The sequence below is a fragment of the Oryzias latipes genome, chromosome 16 (assembly GCF_053564925.1).
Source record: "Oryzias latipes strain Hd-rR chromosome 16, Olatipes_Hd-rR_3.1".
Classification (NCBI taxonomy): domain Eukaryota; kingdom Metazoa; phylum Chordata; class Actinopteri; order Beloniformes; family Adrianichthyidae; genus Oryzias; species Oryzias latipes.
In genome coordinates this window covers 4,728,923-4,749,163 of record NC_136252.1, presented here as the reverse complement: position 1 = coordinate 4,749,163, position 20,241 = coordinate 4,728,923, and the positions used below count along the sequence as shown (strand labels likewise).

At 41.3% G+C, this 20,241-nt stretch overlaps 1 protein-coding gene across 1 annotated transcript in view; it reads left to right on the top strand.

Annotated features, from left to right (window-relative positions):
- The window catches only part of eif3ea (eukaryotic translation initiation factor 3, subunit E, a), a 38,181-nt gene that overhangs the window by 3,543 nt on the left and 14,397 nt on the right, over positions 1-20,241 (top strand). The window contains exons 3-9 of the mRNA XM_004086632.3: positions 106-223; positions 3,662-3,704; positions 4,721-4,825; positions 13,271-13,396; positions 13,724-13,848; positions 18,413-18,539; positions 19,167-19,268. Coding sequence (XP_004086680.1) covers positions 106-223; positions 3,662-3,704; positions 4,721-4,825; positions 13,271-13,396; positions 13,724-13,848; positions 18,413-18,539; positions 19,167-19,268 — 746 coding nt within the window. The remainder of the gene's footprint in view (positions 1-105; positions 224-3,661; positions 3,705-4,720; positions 4,826-13,270; positions 13,397-13,723; positions 13,849-18,412; positions 18,540-19,166; positions 19,269-20,241) is intronic.

Below are 20,241 nucleotides of genomic sequence, written 5' to 3'. Positions count from 1 at the left end.
TGCACACTACCCTCAATTCAGAATCGATTTAGCTGTAAACTTTGTTTTACAGCTGGTTTATGATGTTGCAATGGCACGTATCATTCTGTATTCTTCTTGTGTCAGCTCTAAGGGAGAAGAGGACAGAAGTTGTGGCTCAGCTGAAGCAGCTGCAGTCAGAAACGGAGCCCATTGTGAAGATGTTTGAGGATCCAGAGACGACCAAGCAGATGCAGTCAACCAGGTGAAGCCTGTTCATTTTGCCGCTGTTGCTTTGGTGTTCCAACCCTGACAGCTTCAGTCTTTAAGGACCCATCATCTTTTGATCGTTTGTGTTCCCAGTGGTCTTCCAATTATGATTTTGCCAAAATAAAAAAACTGTCGTTTTCCCCAACCAATTGGGTCGCAATCCGACCCAATTCCCTTTTTTTTTTGCCCCTATGCGACCTGAATCTGAACGACACAGATCAGATCTTTTCAAATGCGACCCAGGCCACTTGGGTATGTGGTCCTGAATCCGATACGCATCCGATTTCAAATGCGACCGCCGTCTGAACGGCCAGGCCACATTAGTCCGACCGTACGTCATCGATACGCTACAAACGTCATAATTCTGCGTTGAAGTAGGCGGGAACGAGGACAAAGACATCAACCATGGCGGACGATGCTGCTGAGAACAGTCAGTGAAAGGGAAGCGAGGTCACCGATTGGATTAATATTTGGGGTGACAGCTCTATTCAGTCTAAACTCAAGGGCTCTTATCGCAACCGGGCGGTTTTTGAAAATATTTCCAGCGACATGGCCGAGCGTGGTGTTGAACCTTTCCCGTGATGACTTTTTTTTTTTTCTCCGCTTTCCGCCGTGGTCAGAAGCGCGGGGGATCAAAGGCGGATCCTCCTCCTCCCTGTTCTGACCCTCAGATTCTCCAGAGTGGGTTAATAAAGAGTCAATAGCATTTATTCTGGGGGAAACCTTTTATTACCGTTCTCCTTCCTTCGTAACACACAACACGAATCTGCGCATCCGACACACTTCCGCTGCCCCCCCCCCATAAACACACACACTCCCTCTGGCGCTGTACGCTCTCTCTCCTCTCTCTTACACACACGCGCACGCAGCCCCAGCACATACACATCCCCATTCCACAACAGTGTGTCCAGACGATCCTGGCTCCAATTCCTTCTTAAAATGAGAAGATTGTTATTGTTCTGGCTCCTTTGTGAAAATAAATGTAACAATGCAAAAGGAGCTCCGCTGTTGACAACACTGTTGTTGACATCCATTGTTAACGTTAGCTACTTCCGCAAACGAGTGACGTCGTTCACCATTGAGTACTCTTCTGCGCATGCGGGTCAATTCTGGCTTGTTTCGCGGTCACACAGGAGATCACAAAAGTTCGGATTTACTTGGATATGCGAATGGTCTTGCAAAAAAATCGGATTTTTTCAAAAAATCCGAATTGAGCATTAAGCCCCGCAGTGTGAAAGTTGCCTTGGACATAGTTTCTGCAGAGCGGCATGAGTATCCAGCCGTATAGTTTTGAGTCAGATCCCAGCTCAGGTGAGGAAAACAAAGACTGATCTATTTGTCTGCAAATAGATGCATCAGAAGGAGCGGCGTAGGGTGCTCGTCTCCTGCAGAGTGTAGTTTCTGCGTCACAACTGGAACCTTTTTTAAACTGCTTTTTTGTTCATCTGCCTCTGATTCACAACAATTTGATTAAAGAAAAAAACAGAAATGCAATTCTGAGCTTAGTTTTCTTTGTATCTATGTCCTCCATCATCAGAACGGAGAACTTGCTTAAAAACACCTAAAACAGAATTTTCATCAGAGTTGGTCTTTAATTGTCCCAGTCAACACTTAAAGACAGGTAAAACAATTGCTATTTTATGCCTAATTGAAGTTTATTAGGTAAAAACCTTTAAAGACTGGCTTAGGATCCACTGTGATTGAAATGGTTGAACATTAAATGTTGGTGTCAGGAAGGTTCAGTCCTAAGGGGGCACATATGTTAGTTTGCTGTCATTAGGGAGTTTGGAGAAAAATCTTCCGTTTTTCTGAGGAGTCATCTTCCAGTTGCATTCCCTTTTTGCTTTTGTTTCTTCTTAGGGTTTGGTTGGTAAATAAGAACCTCATCTGGGGTCAATAAAGCGCAGTCTCTCCAGCCAAAATACATTCTCCCGTTTTATTCTCTCATTATGGTCAAAGTTATGCTGATGCATTGGCTTGTTTTTAACTTACTGTCTCAATTAGAGGATCATCCAGTTCTGGAAATGAGACATGGACTGACATTTGAACTTCTGTGCCTTTTCCATTGGGATTAATCGATCCACACAGTAACCCAACCACAAAGAATTTTACTGAATAATAAAAACCTCTTCTGGACTCGTGTCTTTTTATTCAGTAGTTAGCTGATGTAGTAATATGCCTTGCTAAGCTTTGTTTGGACAAATTGCACACTCAGCCCAGTTCAGATATCCTGTCAAGGATGTTAACTGGAATCTATCTGCCCCAACTTGATGATATGTGCCATGGATGAAGAGGTTAAACCATTGCTTATTGTGTATTCCTGAAACACTGAAGAGACTTTGTGTCTGTTGGTTCTTCAAATCTTTCTTAGTCCTGATCGAAGGCTCAAAACAAATCCTGACTTGACTTCTGGTTAATAAGAAGTTGCACCTTTGGGTGTGTCTGCCTTCACTTATGTGTTGACTAACTTCTGGTTTTAGAGAAAAGAATCAATGTCTTCCAAAGCATGGTTGTCTTGAGCGTCTAAGCAGAGAAAGCCTGAAGCATTGAAGGATTCTGCCTTTACCTCTGTGAAATTCATTTGACGCAGAACGCATTATATGTGCCAGCACACGCACATTCTCTCGTTCCATTTATAAGCCGGAATTTACTCTACAAACACACATAGATTCTATGTGGTGTCCACAAAAATAGATTTTTGGTTGCAGGCCCAGTAGTAAAATGCACTGAAGATGCAACGCTTTAGAGGAGCCGCTCCGTTCTTTTATTTTGACCAACGCTAAAGACGAAGAGGCTGAGCTGAGAAATCATTGCTTGCTTAGGCTTTTGCTAGCTCAACACCGGCTCTGTAATGTTACAAAGGCACTACTAATAAAGATCCATACAAATTCATCTTATTATATTTATGAAATACAGATTTTAGAAATGTTCTGTGACTTCATTTTGTTGTATTTATCCGCCACGTCTATATAGTTTAAACCGGTCCGTGATCACATATAGGCAACACACGTTAGCATAGCATGATAACATTTGGCATCGCATTATCATTAACCGAAAATTATTAAATTGCCGTAAGTCCAACAGGCTTATCCTCCGGTTCTTTCTGGATCCTGGTAAAAATCGTCCCATGTTCCGCTGTTTGAGCAGTTTAAACTGAAGTTACTCCGAGGCAACTACCGGAAGTTACGGGGTTGGGGCGCTTCTCGCAGCGCATGCCCTATTTTGCAGTTTCACTTGGAAAATAAAATCTTGATTTTCCCCAAATAAATAATCTAAAACAACAAATTCAAATAATCGATTGAGTTGATGAATTGCCCAGCTTTAATTTAGATTTCTGTTAGTTTATCTGAGGGAATCTCCAAGTACTCAGCTGTCAGCCAAATGCTCCAGATTGATGAATGGACTTTAATTACCATGTTTTGCCCTTTTTCAGAGATGGACGCATGCTTTTTGACTATTTGGCGGACAAGCACAATGTAAGTTGGCCTTATTTATTGGAATATGGCATGTTCCCTTTGTTTCCCATGGCTCTTGAGTGAACCCGTGTATCCTTCACGGGCAAAAAGTGGAGGGATGGGCCACGTAGGGAAAGTAGAATTACTTCCCAAAACCTTTAACTCATTTTCAGGGTTTGTATGGCTTGCAGAAATCTTGTGGACATTGACATTCTGTGGTGAATTGTTAAAAATAAATGGAATAACTCGGACCCATGGATATAGCCGCAAGCATGCCGGAGGCACTATATTTGTCATGATGTTTGGCACCTTACCCTCCCCTTAATCGTCCCCTCCCACTCCAGCATCCTGTTGTCCTTAGTGCACCTCTGCACTGACCATGTATTTGTGTCCACAGCTCGCCAGAGAGAAGACTTAATCTTAATCTTATGTTTCTAAAAATCAGTATGACTGGCGGGACAATGTGGCACAATATCCTGTCATACGTGACATCTGTTAGCTGTACAGGCTGTAGGAAAATGAGCAGGCTTGAACTGACGCCCATAAATTTAAATGCGCATTTCTATGTGACTGCTGCCTGACAGATTTGGAGCAGAACTTAAATAAATGTTGTTCAAGAAGAAAAAACCACCACTCAACACTGTAGCAGTTAGGATGTTCAACTGCAGTGTAGTTCAAATATCTTGATGTGAAGCACTTTCGAACAGTTTTCTCCTCTTATCTTCAAACTGTTGCATTAAAAGTTATATTCCCGTTAGCTGTCACACACCTTGGTGCGTGAAGTTTGTTCTCTGTGTTTGAGCCGTCCTCTGGGGGAGCGGGGGGCTGCAGACACAGTCACACATTGGATGGTTTAACCCTCAAGAAGGAAGGTCCCATTTTTAGAGTCTTTGGTAGGACCTGGCCATCGATTTGAACTCCCAACCTTTCAGTCTCAGGGCGGACACTCTACCACAAGGCCACTGAGCTGGTCCAAGTGAACATTAGCGATGTTTGATTGTTCCTTGTGATTTTCAACTTTTGTGTTTCTCCTAAAGTTTCGTCAGGAGTATCTGGACACACTGTACCGATACGCCAAGTTCCAGTATGAGTGTGGAAACTACTCTGGTGCAGCAGAATACCTGTACTTCTTCAGAGTTTTGGTAAGATTTCAGCATTTTCACTCGCATTCAGTAAAATTGCAACCCAGTCCTCTTATGAGCTTCTGGATGCAAATTTGCATCTAATATGCATCATGGATGCAAATTGTGTAGTTGAACCCCTGGCCAAACCCAATGGCAGACACTTGTTCAACCTAATAAGCTATGACCCCATAAACAAATGTCGATTTCACATGTTTGAAAAATAATCGTTTTTATTCATTTTCTTTTCCACTGCAAGTGTGTATTCTGTTTTTTTTTTACCTTGTCCAAAAACATGGAAAAAACACCTTTTTTTATTTCAGCAGCAAATAGGGTTGAGCATTTTTTACTTAATTGGACTTATGTTTAAGATTTTTACCATCATCTTTTAAATTGCTGACAAAACGATGAAAAATGTTTGAACTCTCCATTGAATATTCAGCCTGATATAGGTTGTGCTGTATGATGCCATCCGGTTGAGGGAACTCTGTTTTTCCAAATGCATATTCCATACACAACAGAAATGTTTTTTAAAAACACTAAAATTATTTTAACATAACATAACATGTTTCTTTGTTGACCTCTTTTTTAAATATTATTAGTCTGTTTTAGAAGACGTATGTAAAATGCGGCAAAAGCCCTGAACTTGAGGGAGAAAGGAATGTAAAGGAATGAGTTGACGTCATTGGTATTCAGTTCCCCCACATCCTCTGTATAAGTAGAGTGCTGCTGTACAACATGAGCAGGATCTTTAACGGGGCCCAGTGATCAGTGGCGGCCTGCATAATTTGCCCATAGTCTTCTCACGATGTTGGACTCACTAGACAGTTTATTGATTTTAGAGCTGCAGTCAGAGAGTCCCCGGTCACGACTTATGAGATTCTGTGCTTATTAATGCACAGCATCTCTTACTTGGCACAGCACTGGTTCAGAAGGATTTTAATCTGGGGCTATGACAAAGTTTACAATACCAGCTGTTGTCATCCAACTGCTTTTTCTTATATCTCACAAATGATGAGCAGAAGTGGGGAGTTCCAAACGAGGTTGGGGGAGGTTTTAGGATTTGTAATAATGGAAAAAGCATTCAATCTCAAATGAGGGATTTAAAGTCGTGATTCTATCTCGAGTCCTTAGTCTTTTTCAGAAATGAGGTAATTTGTAGATTGAATCAGAGGTTAAACGGAGACCCTGTGATCAATAGTGTCTGAACCCAGAAGGTCTGTTTGACATCTATTAACTCTGTGTACTTCCTCTTAGTTTTGTTTAACATGGGTAGTAATGCATTGGATTCTTCATGATGAAAATAAAGCTTTAATGACACTTGCATGTGAACTGGAGTTTAAGGCCGTGTCGCACTGCAGCTACATGCAATTTGCGCATATTGTTCAGATGAAAGGGCCACAGCTGGGGAGATCTGCGAAACAGGCTCCGGGGTTCAGCCAATTTATATACCTGTCACACAATACTCGTGCATGAACCGTGTGCAATTATTGCGCTGTTTATATGAAATGTATTAGTGTTTCGTGCGTCAATTACTTAGTTATCGGTCCTGGAAGGCCGACCAATCTGCGTATGCGCATCGGAAGAACCATGCATAATTGCATAAGATTTATGTACTAAGTGCATACGAACTACGTAAACCATGCATGAACTGTGTAGTTTTCGACTGACCAACAGCTCAAAACTGAATTTGTGTAAAGACCTGTTGATCCCCCCGACGGACATCTGCGCACATCGACGAATGACGAACGCAAGAAACACTTGTGGATGACGCATGTCACGTAATGGATCACGAAAGACCGACATTTCATACGAGGAGAATGTGCAAATTGTACGTATTAGAAGTGTGACACAGCCTTTAGATTGAGTCCAACTTAAACCATATGTTAAACACAATAAGGGGTGGGACAAAGTTACATTTTACAGCTCTGCTAAGAACACCTGCCTGCCAATCAAAAATCCCACGCCTCTAAATATGTGCATATTGTATGGAATATTTCTGCCACTACGTTGCACACAAAACTTTCTAAGTTGCAAATAAAAATATTAAATATTTGCTTAAAATCTTTTTTTTGCTTTCAAATTTATTTATTTTTTGCTTTCAAAAAATATTTTTGCGTTTGCAAAACACGTTTTCGTATGCGTTGTCACATCTGTCTTTTTTCCTATCTTTGATTTTGCTGAGATAAGTTTCAGTTTGACCTGACAAAGCTGCCATCAAACAGCATCTGATTGGTCCACAGTCTAACCCAGTGTTTTTCAACCTTTTTTGAGCCACGGCACACTTTAACCTTGACAAAAATCCCGCGGCACACCAGCATCCCAAAAAGGAAAAAAAAAAGAAGCAGAAACTCATAGTCTGTTTTGATCTACAGCGCCCCCCCCCCCCCCCCCCCCGGCAATCTGACGTGCATTTTTGTGATAATTGTGGCAGAAAAAGCAGGAAGTTGCAGATGTTTTTTCTAAAAGATGTAATAAAAGTTAAGTTACATACAAACTGTATGTTCGTTGTGTTTTCAAGACGCTGTCCCTTTAAGCCAATGCATCATGGGAGATGTAGTCTGAAAACTGCGAGAAAACGGCAGAAAGACTCGCGTCTCTGAGCTTCATGGTTTTGTTCACTTGTTCCACGGTCTGATACCGGATTCTGTGGAAAGTTACACCGCTAAAGACGAGCTTTAGCTGGTGTTTTTGTCGGAACTGACTGAGTTATGAGCTAAATTGGAACAAGGAAGTGGAGACTTTAACCACTTCTGATTGGTCAGACTGATGACATGTGATTAAGCCTTCAAGAATGATTGGTGGAGTCGTGGAGACAGTAAAAGCTGCGGGACTTTTCCTTACACAGTTTAGCTGCAGCTATTTCGCATTACCGTCATTCTTATCAAAATGTCTTTAATAGAATCAAATAAACACAAAGAAAAAAGTATTTTATGATCGTTTATATTCCTAACTACTCAGTGTTTTATCAGGACCTGTTTGGATGAACAAAGAGCTGATTTCCTGGAGATGGGAAATGCTTTTAGATCAGTTAATGAGGGCAATTTTCCACGGCACACTTGACCATCTCCCACGGCACACTAGTGTGCCGCGGCACACTGGTTGAAAAACACTGGTCTAACCAATCAGGTGTCTCTGTCTCATATTGACGGTGCTTGGAGGCAGACATGGACTTTGGACTTTGTGTCGGTTCTGTTCCAACGGGGTTCTGCCGTTTTCAACCAGTCTGGCCCGTTTGTCTCAGAGTTAAACCCAGAAGGAGCAACAAAGCAGTTAAAATCAAACCAAGTTTAGTACTTATTCATGTCAGTGTAGTGGCTAACGTGTTTAAAATGTCTGCAGCAGAACAAAAAATGAGCAGCAGGGGCGCTTCCAGCAGGAAATAACACTTTATAATTTGTATCTGAACAACTGTTTTATTTTAATCATTAAATGTTGAAAAATTGAGAAAATAGCATTTTTTTCATGAATAAATTTGTTTTTTACTTTGGAAAAACGCTCACGAGTTTTAAAACATAAGACACTTTGAAAATTAACATAAAGTTTATAAATGCTTCTTCTGCTAAATACAATGAGTCTCCTTTGCTGAGCCATCATTCTTTTGCTTATTACTGCTCTTAATCTATTCCTCTACACTTGTGTAGCATAAAATAATATGTGCTTTAAATCTGTTTTGTTTTAACAAACAGATCTTAAAGAAAATCTACCTTTTTACAAATAATTTGCTCTGCAGGATTCACAGATCACACACAGGCCTGTTGATTTAGTGTCAGCAGATAAACTTTACAGTTTATTTTATAGTTTCTGGAGATCCTCAGCCATAAATTTACAAATGTGACTTAATAAAATTATTCAATGCTAAAAAAGAAAAAAAGTGTAAATAATTTTTAAAATGATAAAAAATGAAAACTTCTTCATCCAAAGAGACAAAATTGAGGGTAAAAATAGCTGCTTCAGCTTCTGAGCCTCAGTAGCAGTCAACATGTTAGATAAATACAGCGATTTACTTGGTTAGAATCTGGACAAATCAGAAGTTGTTTGGCAGCTTTGTCACGTCAAACTGATACTTATGGAAGCAAAATCAAAGATAGGAAAAAAGTGAGATGTGACACAACGCATGCGAAAACCTGTGTTTTGCAAACACAAATAAAGAAAATAAAAAATTGAAAAGGAAATATTTCATATTTTCGTTTGCAACTTTGAAAGTTTTGTTTGCAAAGTAGTGGCAGAAATAACACTCCATAATTATTGCTTTTAAAAAAATCAAAATGATTGTTTTTTTAAAGAAAAGGTGTTTTTAACATTGGAGTATTGAGGAATTTACACACATTTATAAGCTGCCTCTAGAGGCCCTTAGAAGAACTGCAACATGTGGTATTTTCTAGTTGGTGTTAGAAGCAGAAGGTGGCACCTTGTTTGACTTTGTTTTTGCTATCTCTGAATAGAACAACAATTGCATTTTCTTATAAACCTGCTGTTCATTCAAGTCTTTCCCAATTTAAACTTCTAAAACACCTGATTTACTAAGGTTAACAGTGGATTAAAATGACGATGCAGGGACAAACAGGAAAAACACGGTTAAACAAAATACAAATCTTAAACTTTTATTGTAAAATTGTTTTTAACACGTTACATTCTTATGAATTGAAAGTCAGACTTTTTGTCCCGGATCTTTTGGTGGAGAGCAGAATTCATGGTTCTGTCATTTTTAACAATTTGTACAGGTCTTGAGGATGCAGACTATGATACTACCGCCACCATGTTTGATAGTTGCCTCGTTTCTGTTTGCTGTACGTCAGGTGCAACAGAAAATTGACTTTTCAGAATGTGTTTTTTTTGTCCTAAAGTTCTGGGTATAACTGATGTTTTTGTTACACGTGGAACGAGTCTGTGTTTCCCCTTGGTCATCGGTAGCTTTAACCCTGGAACTTTCCCATGGTTCCATTTTAGTCCTGTCTCTTTCCTACTGTTGAATAATGAACTCTGGCTTTAACTGAGTCAAATGAGGTCTGCAGTTCTTCACATGTTGTCTAGTTCTTTTATGACCTGGATGAGTGGTCATTGTGTTCTTAGTCATTTTGGTTGGAAGGTCACTCTTAGAAAGGCTTAACACCAAGGTTCTCCATTTGTGGATAAATGGCTCTCCTTGTGGTTGGGTCTAGAAACGTTAGAAATAACTTTAACCTTTCTAGATTGATACATGTTGGCCACGTTGTTTTACAGCTGTTTCTAAATGTCTTTACATAGCAGCGTGGTGTGTGTCGTTTACAGATGTGTTAATGTGGCTCACTTTGTCAGTAAGCTTTTATTTCAAAGAATTGGGGAAGTCTTGTACTAATCAAGTACATTTAAACTGTTCTCCACATTGGTGGGTAATCACAGTCCATTCATTTTTTAATGGGGTGCAATTACTTTTTCAGACATTAATAGGCGGGTTTCAAGAACTTTTTTTTCGTCTTCTACAATAGAAAAATCAATTAAAGATTGTTTTGTTTTTACTGAAGTTGTCTTTGTTATTTAACAATAGTTAGACACATCTAGAAAAAGTAGCAGAGACATCGTAAATGCTTAAAGAATTTTCTTTAGAACCTTTTACTTAACGTGCAGTGTAATCTTTGGCTATTAAGTTACCCTTGCATTTAGAAAAAGGGATTTATTATGAACTCGTGTTGTCTAAGTAAGGTCTTTAACGTTTTTTTTTTTTTAGTTAATCTCTCTCTGATTTGGGTCTTTTCTTGTAGAAATGTAGTTCTGGTGTGGGCTCTTCAGAGACATCTTGTTTAATATATCAGTCCAGCTAATCGAACATCACTATTGGACGAATATTCATAAACGCCTGAGTTCAGCATTAGGCATTGTAAGCTGGCTTTAATTGTCTGTCAGCGTTTTGGATTTTTTTTCTTATTGGAAAAAGTCAACAGAAGAAAAACGTAGAACATCCTTGGTGTCCGTGTGACTTTGTGTTGTCACTGAGGGGGTAATCAAACGCATTTCTAGTGTGTTCCTTAAGGACTGGGACGTGTTTGTTCTCTGGAGAATGAAGACATCATCCTTGGCGACTGATACTTTTTGCAGGAAAAAAAACACTCAATGAAAGTCTTTGTAAACCTTTGCAATGAATGTTTCACTGTTCTGAGAGCAGCTGTTTATAGTTTCTGAAGTCATTTGCAGCAAACCAATTCACACACTTTCAGCATTGATGGTTTTTAAAAAAAGTTAGTGTACCTCTTTTTTTGTACCTTTCTTTTTTAAAGTTTAGCTCCTTTAACCTGAAATAGACGTTGCTTACGCTAAGAAATGCTAGAGATTTTATTTCCGGGGGGGGGCAAAGGTAGAAATGGATTTCATTAGAGTGTACAGCTCTACCCCTCTGTTTTCTGTGTTTTTGTGGACCTCCCATCCTCATAGGCCCCTTGTCTCTCTCCTCCCCCCTATGGGAGAGGTGAAGCTCCATAAAGTCATTTAACGTGGGAAACCCAGTCAATTAAATGAAGGAAGCCAGCCTTGCAAAATCCATGCCTCAGGTCTTGTTACAGTGTGGCCTCGCCCGAAAAGAGCAACTTATTCATATCATCTCTTAATGCAGGGATTGAATGTTAAGAATAAAGATTGAGTATCCCGACGGATCCTCGACACAGTAAATTTATTGTTGCTGGTCAGTCAGCGAAAATGTGCCCATTTCCCAAACCAGTGGAAACTTAAGGTAACTGCTGGAAAAACCCAGGTATTGAACTTTTCTTGCGTGGCCACGACTGAAAGCCAGACTGTGTGTATGTGTGTTTATGTGTGTGTAGAAAGCTGCCATAATGACCTGGAGGTCAGCCAAATGAAGCAGGCTGGAACTTCCAAGAAAAGGGGAAAAAAGTAAGAAAACAAAACACTTGAACAGATGAAACGCTGACCTTTATGCCGGTTGAGCAGCCAGCTTCTTTTCTCAGTTACAATAAGGATCCTTCTTGTGACTTCTGCGCTTAACACTCAGTCATTATAGACCCGAGTTCTGCTCTGTAATCGAACACTCTTGTTCCAAGACTGGAACTCTTGTTGGGGGGGGGGGGGATTACCCTAAAAAATGACATGTATGTGTCAAAAATCTCTAATTTGAGTCTTCCCTAAGTGCTTCTGTGGTGCGTCTCAGTCTGCTGCTGTCAGATGGGAAATGGGGGTCGGCTGCCCGCATTAAAGTTCCTCTGGATGCTCAGCAGACACCCAGCCTGACTTCCTGCTTGGCTCATGTCACCGCGTCTGGTCTTTGCCGTTATCGTGAACCACTGTGGCACAGTTTCCCATGAGCCCTTGGGTATAGGCCAACGTCCACTCCAAAGTGATTGCACTGTTGATTTTCCTCAACCTGTATTTCATTACCTGATACTTTTTTGTTTGTTTTGGGTTGTTCTGGAAATCAGAAACGGTCCCTGCACCATGTTGGAGAGCAATTACCCTCTCAAAGACGTGTCTTGTTAGCATCACTTCATATTTGAACTTAATTATACTGAGATACACACAGAGCTGTGCTGATTTTCTGCAGATTAGAAGTAGGTATGGTGGTTATTCTCTTCAAAAAAAGAGAGTCTCCAGGACTTTCTTTCTTTGAATAAAACAAAAGCAAATGCAAATCTCCTGCCTAAAATTTCAGAACTAAAACTGAACTGTCTACACTCGTTCCTGGTCCTCGATCTTCCACCCTGTTCCACCCTCCACCACTGTTGTCTGGATTTCCACGCCCTGCTAGCTGCTGATTGGCTCAATCAGATGTCTCCAGATTCTGGTTGAATGAACACACCTGGTCCAGGTAATCAGCAGCAAGCATTGCAGAGAGAGCTGGAAAAACGGCAGGGGGGTAGATCTCCCAAGCCCTGAAAGCGGGCTGGGGAGAATCTGTAAACGTTTCAAACATTTGATGAGGGGAATAACAGACACTAAATACTTTTATTGAGGCATCCGATTTGTCAGTTTATAACTAAACAAATTTTATTAAAAAATAATGAAGAAAATGGGATTTGCAAGAACACATTAAAAAGGGTAACAGAGCAAGACTGGTTGCTCTGACAAATGGAATGACTGGAAAAAACAACTGTTTATTTATCTGTCAGTAGAAGTCTATGGGATTTTGGCTTCTTGGAACCAGCTGGTACTTCCTGTTTGGAATGACGGGAAAGGGGTCACTAAGCTCAGTTCTCATATAGTCAATTGTAATAACGCAATTTCAAAGCCAATCATGTATCAATAGGTTTGTTGGAAAACGTCTTATGATGCGAAAATTGAAACAACATAATACTGTGCGTCTTCATGACTCGGACAAGTACATTTCATATCTGCAAGATTTCTCATCTTGAAGGATGAGATGTAAAACCGCTTCAGGATTCAGGCAAAAGGGATTCTGCTTTGACTGCCTTTGCTGAACCGCTGTGTGCAAAGTAACATGGATGGACATTGAAGGAGTTTGCTGTGTCATGTGTTTGTTAGGTCCCATCCACAGACAAGAACGCCCTGAATTCGCTGTGGGGCAAGCTGGCCTCAGAGATCCTGATGCAGAACTGGGAGGCAGCCATGGAGGACCTAACCCGCCTGAGAGAGACTATTGATAACAACGTAAATGCCCTACTTCTCAGAATTTGATACTGCATTTAGATACTCTTACATAGACTCCCATATTGACATTTCACTTGCAGTACAGCTTTGCTGTGGCATTTTGTTTCTCACCACATGTACTCATCTGACTACCTAAGAACTCCAACCCGAGCATGAAGGTGTTGCTGGTATTTGATTGCCTTTTAGAGGACAAGCAGACATTTTTTTTCCTGTTGTACTTCAGTGAAAAGTCCAAGGTTTAAGGAGTTTTTGACTGCCCCCCCCCCCCCTTGTTTATTGTGCGTGTTTCCTCCTGCATGTTTGGGTGTCTGGCGTGGTCCTCGACAGTCTGTGAGCTCCCCTCTCCAGTCTCTCCAGCAGAGGACATGGCTCATTCACTGGTCTCTCTTCGTCTTCTTCAACCACCCCAAAGGGAGAGACAACATCATCGAGCTCTTTCTCTATCAACCCCAGTAAGTACTTTTATCTTCTTGTAGTGTTTTTTATCTAGAGGATCAAAAAAGTGCTCAGAGGTTAAAGAGAAGAACCTTTTTTGTTAAATTCTAAGAACTTTAGACTATTTATCAATATAGCTACAAGTATACTTGGAGTTGTAGCACCGCTATACTACTTTTATAAGATTATATGAAGGTTTTTTTGGCTGTTCTTCATCACTAGCACAGAGGAATCTGTCTGCTGACAAGTTTTTTCATTTACCCGGGTGCAGTAAAGATACTGCTGCAGGAAAAAAAGGGTTCCTGCTTCTTTGACATGAAGTTGACTTAAATGAACATTTGTGCTTCAACAACAGTTTTTGGGTGGTGGGCTTCCTTGTGAACCCTGCTGGTATGTTGCAAGTGGTTTCAGAAGTGTGTGTTTTTCGTGTGGTCTGTTTACTCTCCAAGCCCAGAAGCAGGCCATGTGTATTGCAGATCGGAAACTTTATACACTGTGTTAAAATTTGCACACCACCCAATTTGATGCCTTTGCACCCCCTTTACCCCCCTTCCCAGTTCTGATTGCAGGCTTGTGTAATTGTACAGATGATTGGCCTCCACAGACAGTATGACAGGCGACCACAACACAGCACACTCAAATGTCTGGTTGCCTGAATTTTACTTGGTTTTTCATTTTATTGTGAATGATTTAAGGGGGCCAGCCCAATAATTACTCATGAAAAGTGCACCCAGCCATCTGTTTGGACAAACTGAGGTAGTTTTGTGTGCTTTGCATTTTCACAGTGTAGAAACCTCATGTTTTCCCCACTGGAGCTTGGTTTGGCTTTGGTTTCCTATCTGTTGACCAGCACTTCCTTTGGCAGCAGTTGGTGACCAGCGGCTGGCCTTCAGCTCCACATTTGACCTCTCTTACCCCTGCAGTCAGCAGATGGGCTTTCACAGCTTGTTTCTGCAGCATGCACATTCTACATGAGCTGCAGCACTAGTTAGTTGGGTTAAAGCAGCTTTGCACAGGTGTCAGTCATACAAATATGAACTCCAGAGGTTACTGCCAAGTTACCGTAATTTCCAGATTATAAGCCGCTACTTTGGTCACACGCTTTCAACCCTGCGGCTTATTCAATGATGCGGCTAATTTATGCATTTTTTTCTTTTTAATGCATTTTTTCTAACCGCCACTAGGGGTGCTCGAGCAGAAAGGGTAAGAGAGAGACGGGGAGAATACGTTATATGTGTCGAGAAAGACGCAAGTTTAATGTAAATTCCTGCTTTGTGAATGAATAGTACAAACAGACCCTCATCATGGAAAATGCAAGAAGAAATGCATATGCCGCAGCTTTCAAGTTAAAAGAAGTGTGAAAAAATCCACCATCGTAGGTACGGGTTTGGAAAAGCCGGTGTGCTGCGTGACGGAGAGGACAGCGCAAGCTCAGGAGAGAATTTACCTCAGGATGAGAGTGACACTGACAACTACAAGGAAGGAGAGACTGAGAGAGAGTGTAGCGAAAGAATATCTGACGCTATTTCAATACGTCACTGAGGAGGAAGACTTCCATGGTTTCAGTGCACAGACGCACAAACGCGCTGCTGCTCTCAGTGACTTTTACCGGTATGCTTTTTTTAACCAGTCCTGTTAGAGCTGTTACTACCATATTGCTGCCGCGTCACATGCACTGTTTGGAATAGAGCTGTGACGGTGTGGGATTTTTGAACACCTCTGTGATGAAGCAGCAGGAGCTGCAGTGCTGTGGTCCGCGCCCTACCCCCATCACAAAATCCCCCAACGGCCGTTTCGCAAATGAATACCGGTACGAGTAATAATTACAACACAGTATTCTTTATTAACAAATAACAGTAACTACTAGCTATCTAATGAACTAATTCTATAGGTGTTGTAGAATGAGTATGTGTGTCAGCGAGCTGTGTGTAAGAGGAAGGAGCCTCCCTTTTGCGCTTCACGAGTTCTCCCCTCGCTCCGCTTTTACCGCTCCCTCCTCTTTCTTACACACGCAGCGCAAGATTTCAGCACATCCTCAATCAACAACACATGTTTCAATGTGGGCACATGCGGCTTATAGACAGGTGCGGCTTTTGTATGTACAAAATGTTTCATCCTTTAAAAAATGTTATGGTTGCAGCTTATAATCAGGTGCGCTCCATAGTCCGGAAATAACGGACCTTTTTTTTTTTTTTGTTTTTTTATTCTCCTCCAGACTCCTTGTGGTGATCCATAGTATTGTAGTTTTGGCTCTGGAGTTTAAGTCGCAGATACCAAAATATTCATAACAAAAGAAAAAATCCTAGACCGGTGGCACTGGAGTATAAGTTAAACTTTTGGGAGCAATGTATAAAATACGGGACCAAGAACAGACATTTCATCTTGAAAGGCAAATCATATCAACAGAATAGACAAGAAGAATAGACTGAATATATGCACACTTCACTACCGTAAAACATTGATGCTTATTTAGATTCATAAAACACAAGAGGAATCTAGTATTTTGGCACAACATATGAACAATTATTCAAATACCCATCACATAAAGAACATGCTAACAAGTCAACTAAGCTCTTTATATCACTTCTGCAGAGCCCACTGTAAAGGCCCGTACACACCGGGCCGAATTTCGCGCGCGATATTCGCCGACGTTGAACACCTCGTGACTAAACAAAGGGCACCAATGTGAGTGTGCACACCGACGCGAAAAACGCCACGCGTAAAAGCGTCATTTTTAAAAAAACGCCTCGGGTTTGTTTTTTTGGTTTGACCCGCCGCGTCAAAGACTATTCGACCAATGAGAATGGCGCTTTTGCACACGTGTCTGGAGCTTCTGAAGTTACAGTAAAACACAACTTGGGGGTGCTCAAACACAAAACTGTCTTGCTGAGCACACATACGTCACGGCGAAGAAGATACACGCCAAGTACCGTCAACACTGCCGCGAAGAAATAAGACGAAGATGCAACTCACTGACGGACATTTTAAAAATCCCCGAAAACGCTCATACATTTTCAGCTCTTGTACCAGTCGATAAAACTCCCCATGTTCTTCTCTTCTCGTAACTATGGGATGTTCCCAAAATCGACGTCTTTTCCGACGTCTTTCATCATTCAACAGAACAATCATTTCTTCATCGCTGGAACTGGAGCTGGAGCAACTGATGCTTGAAATATTCATGTTTTCTTTGTATGATTCTGACAAGCACGTAAATACTTGCTCTCTTCTTCTGAGTGAAAAGCGACTTTAAGAAGCGTAAAGTTGCGCAGCGCCACCTTGTGTACAGGAGTATTTCTGTTTTACATTAAGCGCCATCTAATGTCAGGGAATGAAATTGCATGTTCGCTCGGCTCATCGTCAGCGAAATTCGCCTGGGTGTGAACACAAAAAACGTGTTGAAAACCGCTGGCGAATAACGGCTGGCGAAAATTCGTCCCGGTGTGTACGGGCCTTAAGAATGAACGGAGCTTCTTGTTCTGGGTTCCTGTCAGTAGCAAATACTGCTCCATCAACTGCAGTGCCCTCTAGTTGTTGTTGATAGGAAAATAACAAACACAGGCGCATATGTATTTGTAAAACACAGGCGCATATGTATTTGTAAAAAAAAACACTTATAAGTCGCACCCCTTGGCCAAACTATGTGAAAAACTCTGACTTATACTCAGAGAAAAATTCGATATTTCTGAGCAAATCCCATTGAAGCAGGGCTACAGTGAAAACCGTCTAACTGCACATGATGCGGGGACTCCCGCCGGATCCCTTATTTGAGGCCCCAGTAGTGTGTAGGTGTAAGTTAATCAGGAACACAGCATGAAGCATTGTGGTCTTCCTTAAAAGTCAAACAACTACAAAGAGAAGGAGGGAGCTCTCCTAAAAGGAGACCGGTGACGGGCTTTGCCATGTAGCCCACTGCTGTTTTTAGACTCAACATCACAGCTACCACAGGACCCTGTCCCTCTAATTGATCCGGCTAATTAAACTGTTGTCAGGACGGTTGCTTTGAGCGCCATGTGTTCCTCTGGCCATAGCTTTGAGAGACCTTAAGGGGCCCACTTCCTTATTTCTGATCAGATGTGGTCACATATTTAAAGAACCGCTCTGGTGACGCAGGTAATGTACATTTACGACCATCCTGACAAGTAAAGTGGATTTTGCGTGCTGGCGTTGCATGTTTGTACAGGATCCTCTTTCTGAAATAAGTGTGGGATTAGAATCCGCCTGTAACAGCATTGTGTTTCTTGTTTTCAGACTTTAGCAAGTTGACCTGTGGTTGGAGCATCAGTCCCTCATGGATTAAGTTTCTGCTACCGGGCAGGTCCCTGCTCAAGAGCTATATCCCCTTGCCAGGGTTTCCTCTTCCTCCCCCCTTTCTCACAGGACTAATGAAAGAGAAAGCTTTAAGCTGCAGAGATGAAGGTCTTGCTGGAAAATGTATCTGTTTAGCTGCAAAGTATTTTCCCCAATCCCAAATGCCAGGGCCCTGACAGGCAGCCAGAATGTTATATATGTGTCTTTGTAAAGATCATGTCTTTGCTAACATTGCTCTATTAAGTGAATACTTTTTCGTCTGCCCATTTTCAGATATCTCAATGCTATCCAGACAATGTGCCCCCACATCTTGCGTTACCTAACCACAGCGGTCATCACAAACAAGGATGTGCGTAAGCGCCGGCAGGTTCTGAAGGATTTAGTGAAGGTCATACAGCAGGTAACAGACTTTCTTTTTCAAACATCAGGTGCTGAAATAGTCTGAGTTTATTAGGGTCTGAAGGAACAGGAAGCGTCCAGCCCTTCCTGTCAAGCACAGCAGGTGTATCTTAGAGCTTCAGCCTTGCTGGCAACGTCTCTGAACAATTACTTCTGATGAATGGCGGGGAACCACCTGACTTTTATGTTCTATGCCCATTACTTGTTGACCAGTGACAGAGGGACTTCAGAGATCAAAGCTTGTTGCTTTTTACTAAAATGAATGACTAAAAGATGGACTCTGTGTTCTCCTCCTGGTGACCTTGGGTTGGCGAGGAAGTCACTCTTTCCGCTTTGATGAAACTGTCTGAAGATCACAGAGTGTTTTCACTCAGCCTATTTGAATTAGCCTTTGTAGCCAGTGTGCAAATCATTTGTCATGTTGTCTGTGTTATTATTGTTGGCAATTTAATTAAAACAAAACACTGTCTTTTCTTTTCTTTTTTTTACTTTGTAAAGGGGAAAAAAGGGGGAAAAAACTTCTGTTTTGCTGCAATTAGTCCAGAACTTCTTTTTGTTTCAGTAGTGACTTACATGATTTGGGATACATGGAGACATCCCTGAAAAAAAACTGTTTTTGTTTCTTTAGGAGTCTTACACCTACAAAGATCCAATCACTGAGTTTGTGGAGTGTCTGTACGTGAATTTTGACTTTGACAGTGCCCAGAAGAAGCTCAGAGAATGCGAGTCGGTGAGTAGTCTTTTCACTTTTCGTTCTGCCGTTTAACTCCCGTCCAATCAGAAGTAGATGGTCTTGTTTATTGTTCCTTTCCCTAACAAAGTCAAGCTCCTTTGAGAACATCTGTTTTGTGGGTCATGTCTTTGAAGTTTTAACAGTGAACTTTGTGGTAAACATGGTAGTAATGGTGATTTCTCTGGCCCCGTGCCTTTGTCCCTGTGGGTCAGATGAAGACAGAACAGCCGCAGTTTGTGTCTTGTATCGCACTGGCAGATAGGACGGTCTCCTGTATGACTCAGGCTTTAGTCAGCTTCTGCTTGGCTTGTCGTTGACCCATGAGGCCAGTAGTTAACAGTCAGAGCTTTCTAAGCAAAAGTCTCCGCAGACACTTGTTTCTGCTTATTTCAGTTGTGGTCTGTAAAGGTCAAATGTAACCCTGATCCCTGATGTGAAAATAGAACTCGAGTAGTGCAGGATAAAGGTTCTTTTTGTTTGTGAAGGACAAAGCTGAACAGAGTCAATGTGGTGACTTTTACTACTGAGGGCAGAAAACCTGTTGTAACAAACCCATTTCTGGATTGTTTTTGTGTTTTTAGGTTTATTTAAAAGAGATTAAAAACAGCTTCATTGGTAAAGACATCATATTTTACAGTATCTTACACAAATTGGTAAATATTGCTCTTGCCTCTCATATTTTAGGCTTACTTGTAGCAGATCCATTAGAGACCATAAACTGCTATGAACCTCGTCTTTTTCTTCATCAGGCCGTCATAACTCTTTGACCTTTACACAATTAACGTAAAGCAATGATTCTTAAGCAAAGAAAAGCAGCTTCCGGTTCTGTTGGAAATATGTTAATTGTGTAAAAAGTCGAAGAGTTGCGCTGGTTCAAAGAGTGTCAGCACCAGAGCTAAAGTTGCGGTCTTGAAGGATTAAAGAGTCGGGTGGTTTCCAGAATGTTTAACAGCCCCTTTTCAATGGATTT